At 40.3% G+C, this 7,675-nt stretch overlaps 1 protein-coding gene across 1 annotated transcript in view; it reads left to right on the forward strand.

The window, feature by feature from the left end:
* Positions 1 to 6,757, forward strand: part of LOC106876636 (selenoprotein K) — a 7,065-nt gene extending 308 nt beyond the window's left edge. The window contains exons 2-5 of the mRNA XM_014925250.3: positions 1,788 to 1,872; positions 3,267 to 3,285; positions 3,852 to 3,904; positions 5,018 to 6,757. Coding sequence (XP_014780736.1) covers positions 1,788 to 1,872; positions 3,267 to 3,285; positions 3,852 to 3,904; positions 5,018 to 5,102 — 242 coding nt within the window. The 3' untranslated portion in view covers positions 5,103 to 6,757. The remainder of the gene's footprint in view (positions 1 to 1,787; positions 1,873 to 3,266; positions 3,286 to 3,851; positions 3,905 to 5,017) is intronic.
* The last annotated feature ends 918 nt before the right edge of the window (positions 6,758 to 7,675 follow it).

Raw genomic sequence — 7,675 nt, forward strand, 5'->3', positions numbered from 1 at the left:
AAAGGGACAATACTTGGAATAGTTATTTCTAATTAGGATCGGAAGTCAGCAGTTTTAAAGAAAGAGTGTTGTGTCGATACAGTATTAAGTTGGTACTTTGTTTTTTTTTTTCAAATGTGAAGGGATAAAAAGCAAAGTTAGCCCTGGAGGAAGTTTAAATCAGTTTCTGTCTACCAGATCCACTCACAAAGTTTTGGTCGGTCGGAGACTATAGTAGAAGACACTTGCCCAAGGTACACCGCGCAGTGGGACTGAACCCGGATCGGTGTGATTGGGAAGTAAATTTGTTAACCATTTAGCTACGCCTGTATGTCCCATCTCCCCATCCAAAACACACCTGGGCAGCTCTGTCTCGTTGATTAAATATCGATTAACTTCAATAGATGTTTTATTGGTATATCTGCGACTGACTTTTTAACTACGTAATTTAAAAAAATCATATCTGATATGATGACATACATACATACAAGATCCAAGGGTCTTATATATTATCCAATGTGTGATCCAAGGATCGCACATTCTGGTCGAGCCTTCCATCTGTTAACATGTACCTCCTTGTGACAATATGAGCTTTCATTTAATCAAGATATCCTTGGCCTGAGGAGTATCCAGCCGTATACACCTCATTTGGATATTTACCACTTCTAAGGTTCCACTCGCTATGAAACATTTGTCGCCCGGATCTTATCGACTGCATTCCTTAACTCTTGTATATATATATATATATATATATATATATATATATCTGTGTGTGGTGTTTGTTCACCGCCACCACTGCTGTTTGACAGCCGATGTTGGTTCGTTTGCGACCCCTTAACGGTTCGACACGAGATAAATAAATACTGGGATTGATGTTCGGCTTAAACCTTTCAAGGCAGTGCCCCAGCATGGCCGTAGACCAGTGACTGAAATAAGCGAAAGACGTATACGTGTATGTATAGGCGCTCGTGCGCACGTTTCAGTATTAGTCTGTTATGCTCCAGCATGATCGTCCTGTTTTCATTCTGTCATAGTGTATCTAGGACTAAACTGTGTAATGTGTCCTTTCCTTGTTGTTTAGCCCCGAGTCAGCCCTGATCCAGTTGACCCATGGTCAAAGAGGTCCCAGCAGTGATCAGTCATTGTGTATCGAGGACTACATTATCTAATGTGCCCTTCCTTGCTGTTAATCCCAAGTCAGTCTTGATCCAGCAGACCCTGTGATCAAAAGTGTTCCAGTTGTGACCATCATGTCTTTTATTCAAGCATAGCGTATCTAGGACCACATTATCTGACGTGTTCATGTTCTCAGCAGACCGTCAATTTGAGGGAGATTTAGCTATCATCTCTCACATGTCGGTCGACTCCGTGGTGGATCCCTCTTTGATCCCGCAAAAAAAAAAAAGGGACAGTTTCACGCAATCAAACTTTGGCAACCTAACGTTCGATTTTTTAAAAAAATCAATCGATTTTCATTTTGCTGATTCATGGATCGAACCGGATGTAAACAAAAGCAACCAACCGGAAGTTTACATCTAAAACGCCAACAATTAACTCCAACCAAAATATTTATTATTTATTCTCCCCACCCGCCGAAAATTTTCGCCAGCAGGGGTCCGTGAATTCCAGGTTGGGAACCACCGGTACAGACTAGAAAGATGACGAGTTCTAATCCATTCAGGTTCTATGTACACGTCCACAGATAAAAAAAAACACCTGATGACGTTATCACAAAATATTTCAACTCCAAATTCTTTGAACTCAGAAAAATAATCATCACGTTCTTTGTTCTTCCTTTACCATTTTAGGTAACATAGTATCTTCGAGGTCTCCATGGCGGCTGTCGATCATTCCAGAGGTTCTGTTTGGACTCATAAATATTATTATCCTTTTGTAAGTACTTCGGTTTCTGTTTTTCATTGTGGGGCTGCTTGCCCCTCCCTGTCATTTCATTTTGTTTTGAATTTTCATGGTTGATGTTTCAACTTTATTCTCCTTAATGAAGAGAGTTCTTCTGATGAGATCAAGTCTCCTCGATCGGCACAGACATTCCTCCATTCTCACCTTCAACTCAGTTACTGAAAGGCTGCTATCGATCTCTAATCTATCAACATATAGGTGCAGGTGTGGCTGTGTAGTAAAAAGCTTGCTTCCCATACACATGGCTCCGGGTTCAGTCCCACTGCATGGCACCTTGGGCAAATGTCTTCTACTATAGCCTCGGGCTGACCAAAGCCTTGTGAGTGGACTATGTATAGTCAACAGATGAGATCCATTGATTTGTCTGAAAATCTTCACTTTTAGCTTTTTTACTGTTTGCATATATATATATATATATAGCCTGGTGTAGCCATCTGGTTTCACCAGTCCTCAGTCAAATCGTCCAACCCATGCTAGCATGGAAAGCGGACGTTAAACGATGATGATGATGATGATGATATATATATTGTATATCAAACCCAATCTGTTGTATTTAATTTGCTTATCTGCATAAGTGCCTCTCCCTATATGTATATTGTCGTGGCCGATGACAGTACCGCTTGATTGGCACTCGTGCCACTGGCACGTAAAAGGCACCATTCGAGTGTGGTCGATGCCAGTGTTGCCTGACTGGTACCCTTCCTGGTGGCACGTAAAAAGCACCCACTACACTCTCGGAGCGGCTGCTATTTCTCGACGCCTCACGGAACGACATCGGGGAATATGCAGAGTTGTCTCCCTTGTTCTGTACATACAAAGGTAAGGACGGCGAAGGCGGTGGAGATATGAGTATGTATATGTGTATGTATGAGCCAATGAGGGAGACCTCCACATGGTAGCTAGATCTGCTAGAAATAGCAGCCAGATCTCCCTCAAATCACACCCTATTGTCTTATGTATGTATGAGCCAATGAGGGAGACCTCTACATGATAGCTAGACCTGGTAGAAGTGGCAGCCAAATCTCCCTCAAATCACAACCTACTCTCTAATCTATGTATATATGTATGTATGAGCCAATGAGGGAGACCTCCACATGATAGCCTGACCTGGTAGAAGTAGCAGCCAAATATCCCTCAAATCACACTCTACTGTCTTATGTATGTATATATGTATGTGCCAACAAGGAAGACCTCTACATCAGCGTTTCTCAACCATTTTTTTTACCCATGGACCCCTTTGATTTCTGTAATTTATTATAAATTATTATAATGTATTATGAAATATTATTATGTTAATTTATTAAAATCATATTTTCTTTTTCTTTTCCCTTTCTTCTCTCTTTATATCGATCTCATTCCTGATGCAGTTTCAAGACGTTAATATCGGTAAGTGAAATTTTTTATTACAATTCAACCTGCTTGTTGTTGTTTAACCCTAGGTCAGTCTTGATCCAGTAGTGCCATGACTAAAGGCATTGCAGCTATGACCATCCTGTCTTTTATTCAGACACAGTATATCTAGGAACATGGTTTCTACGGCTGGAGGCCCTTTGCAATGTCAACCACTTTACAGAGTGTATTGGCACTAGCGGGGGTCATTAATATATTTATGTGTGCGTGTGTGTGTTGCTCCTTGATTAGATGTCATGTGATGGTCGTAAATGAGCATCCCCACCATACAAGTGCGGGTTGTTCATTTCCAATCTTTCATGAAAAATATGTCCAGCCATGGCGGGGCGGGGGGGCAACAGGTGAGGGGTCAGCAACCAGCTGTAGAAACGCTATCTCAATAAATTCCACCTGACCAATGCAATGGAAAAGTAGACATTAAAATGACGATGAGGCCGAATACTGTTTGCTAATGGTCTTGTTATATTCTTTATATTTTACTTTTAATTGCATAACATTTTCTTAGTTACAAATCTTTACATTTTCCATTGTCTACCTTGCAGCCTAACACAACCCAGTATGACAGCGGTGGCAGCTACCGATCAGATGGACGAGGGTAAGTACTGTGTCTATACACTTCTTTTGTTTTGTTTTTTTTATTCTGTTTATTCTTTTATCTCTTCTGTTCTGTTTAAAGCCAAGGCTTATTTCATTACATTTGTTTCATGGCCCATACTGCTCACACACACACAAACACACACACCCTCAACTTCTTTGCTAGATGGGCTTATATTTGTGTCACATACAATGCTAAACACTGGAATATAGGAATATGAGATAAAACTACAACTTCTTGTTTTGTTTTGTTTTGTTTTGCTTTGTTTTTTTTATAGTTTACTTTATATTTTCTTGCACTGTTTCAGCCTTGCCCAGCAAGTCTCGTTTATATATGTGTATGTGGACATATTTCTTTTAGTTCCTTTCAAGCGTTGGGCCTCAGGGAGGCAAAGTGGCCGAGTTTGTTTCCAGTGTTGGGCCTTACGGAGGCAAAGTGGCTGAGTTCCTTTTGACCGTTGGGCCTCAGGGAGGCAAAGTGGCCGAGTTTGTTTCCAGTGTTGGGCCTTACGGAGGCAAAGTGGCTGAGTTCCTTTTGACCGTTGGGCCTCAGGGAGACAAAGTGGCTGAATACCTTTCAAGTGTTGGGCCTCACGGAGGCAAAGCATTGGGCCTCAGCATAAACAAACGAACATTGCAGAATTCCCGAGGTAGATCCAGTGACTCCTTATATCAAAACTGCAGCTGACATCAGGTAGCCTAAACAGAGAAAGTGCTTTGATCAGCATTCTATTAACCATATAACCAAGGCCCAAATAATGATATATATATATATATATAGTGAGTTCAAACAACAGAAACGACAAAAAACAACAACGCGAGGATGTGATACAGATATCGTGTTACTTGACGCTCAGGAAAGGAAAGGAAAGAGAGTTTGACGTTTCGAGCGGAGCTCTTCATCGGAAATATAGGAAAGTCCAAAGAAGGGAAGATGGAGGAAGAAAAAATCGGCAATGATATACACAAGGTTATACATACACATCACACACACACACACATATATATATATATACATATATACACACACACACACATATGTACACATATAACTATACATGTTATTAATTTACATTCTTGTTTATGAATTTTTTTTCCCGTTTTTACTTTTCAGCCCACCACCCCCTCCGAGGCGGCGCATGGGCAGATTAAATTTTGACGGTGACACGCCGGGCCCCCCACCGATGGGAGGCGGATGAGGTCGGTAGATAGTCTGCTGTCTTAAAAAGACCGCAGGCTGCCTCAGATGGTCCCCGCTAATCAGGAAACAGTAATTCTACTAAACCCTCTTCTCCTCCTCCTCCTCCTCAACCTACTCCCCCATTTATCTTCCTCTTTGTCTCTCCTCTAATTTTGTAACATTTTTTATTTCTTCTCCTTCTTCTCCTCTGCCATGACTTCAAAAGTAACTTTGGTGATCTGGAGTGATCAACAGTTTTACATCTGTACTAATCTAGATGATACGACTGTAACTTTTAGTTAATCTACCCACTACACCAGACGCATTGAGCTCCTGCTCTGCTTAGTCCACTACATACTTCGGGCTCCAGCTTTCAGTTGTGTTGAACAGACCATCTTGCCACATGTTATTAGCTCCAACTTTTGGTTAATCTAGTCTACCAGATGTTTTGAGCTCTAGATTTTGGTGAAATTGGCCAGCCCGACTGGCCAGATGCTGTGGGCTCCAATTTTAAGTTAATCTTGATCACCAAGTGCTTTAAGCTCCAGCTTCTGGTTGCTTTGGCTAGTCCACCTTGCCGAGTGCTCCAGCATTTAGTTAATCTGGTTCACCAGATGCAATGAGAATCTGTCTTTGGTTAATCTTACCAGTCCACCAGTTGCTTTGAGCGCCAGCTTCTGATTAATCTAGAACTGTCCTCAGTATTAAGTAGCTACAACAGATGTTACTCAGAGTTTAACACCATCGAACATGTTAGAGCAGAGGAGGACACGTGTCACCACACGTTCTTGTATATTCTTCCTGGCTTGATTCCAGCAGCATCTGAAGGGTTCAAGCCACAGTCCCCATCACCTCCCATTCCACTCCCTTCCCTTCTCCCTGTTTCCTCATTAGTCGAGGACCATCTGGATATATATATATATATATATATATATATACAAACCCAAAGGAATCCTTCTTTTACCAGAAGCCTTGCAGCTGTGCCTGTAAATGTATGAAGAACTTGCTGGAAGCTCTGTGGAGATGGCAAGATCGGAACCCAAAAAAATTTCTTAAAAGAAGAATTCCAACTACCCAATCAACTGACTTTATATATACATTGATATATATATATATATATATATATATATATATATATATATATATATATATATATACACACAAACACACATACATACATACATTTATATACACATACACAATCACACACACACACAAGCAAGCATCCATAACGTTTGCATAAACATATTAACATGTATTTGTAAGTACATATATAGATATATACATACATACATACATGTAAATATTTATATATATTTGTCATATATATATATGTATATGTATATAAATGCACACTTAAAAATGTGTGTGCGCAGATGCACACACACACACACACACACAAAATTGACACAAAAGACAGACATATATGTACATATATGTGTACGAATGTATGTATATATATATATATATATATATATATATATGTGTGTGTGTGTGTGTGTATGTCTATATATATATATATATATATATATATATATGTGTGTGTGTGTGTGTGTGTATGTCTATATATATATATATGTGTGTGTGTGTGTGTGTGTGTGTATATAATATCAGTTGATTATATATTTTATATTCTATAAACTGTATTTCACTAAATAAAAACATCCTGTTAATTACAGTTGTTCAATGAATTATAAATATATCTTGCTGTTTAGCCCTGGATCAGTTCTGATCCACATACCTATGATCAAAGCTGTCCTGCATCTTATTCATCTATTTAATGTGTCTTACTTTGTTGCTGTTGTTGTTTAGCCACAGGCCAGTCCCCCATCCAGTAGACCCATGATGAAAGACGTTCCAGCTGTGACCATCCTGTCTTTTATTCAGATATTATTGTTATTTTTAGCACCTGTGCCCAGCGTCGCCTTTCTGGCACTTGTGCCGGATAGCACGTGTAAAGACATTTGAGCGAGATCGTTGCCAGTGCCGCTGGACTGGCTCCTGTGCAGGTGGCACATAAAATACACCATTTTGAGCATGGCCGTTGCCAGTACTGCCTGACTGGCCTTCGTGCCGGTGGCACGTAAAAGCACCCACTACACTCTCTGAGTGGTTGGCGTTAGGAAGGGCATCCAGCTGTAGAAACTCTGCCAAATCAGATTGGAGCCTGGTGTAGCCATCTGGTTTCACCAGTCCTCAGTCAAATGGTCCAACCCATGCTAGCATGGAAAGCGGACGTTAAACGACGATGATGGTGATGATTAAGTAAGGATTCTAGATTATTTTTCCTGTTACAAGAGAAGAATTTGAGTGAAAAATCTTATTTGAAGGATGAAGAAAATATTTTAAAGAACGCAGGATAGAATGATGGCTGAATAAGGAGGAAATCACAGGGTTTTGATGTGGAGGTTTGTTGATGGATTGGTCTGGTGGTAGAGAATGGGGCCATGGATTTTGGGGCTCTTCAAGATTAGAAAGATTGGCGCCATGTAAATGTTGGTTAATGTTTTTCTTGAATAGATAGCTGCTAAATGATGGTTCTGAGTCCGAGGAAAATGTTCATGAGAGAGATCTCTGTGTGTGTGTGTGTAA

This window comes from Octopus bimaculoides, chromosome 30 (assembly GCF_046866305.1).
Source record: "Octopus bimaculoides isolate indiv1 chromosome 30, ASM4686630v1, whole genome shotgun sequence".
In the NCBI taxonomy this organism is placed as follows: domain Eukaryota; kingdom Metazoa; phylum Mollusca; class Cephalopoda; order Octopoda; family Octopodidae; genus Octopus; species Octopus bimaculoides.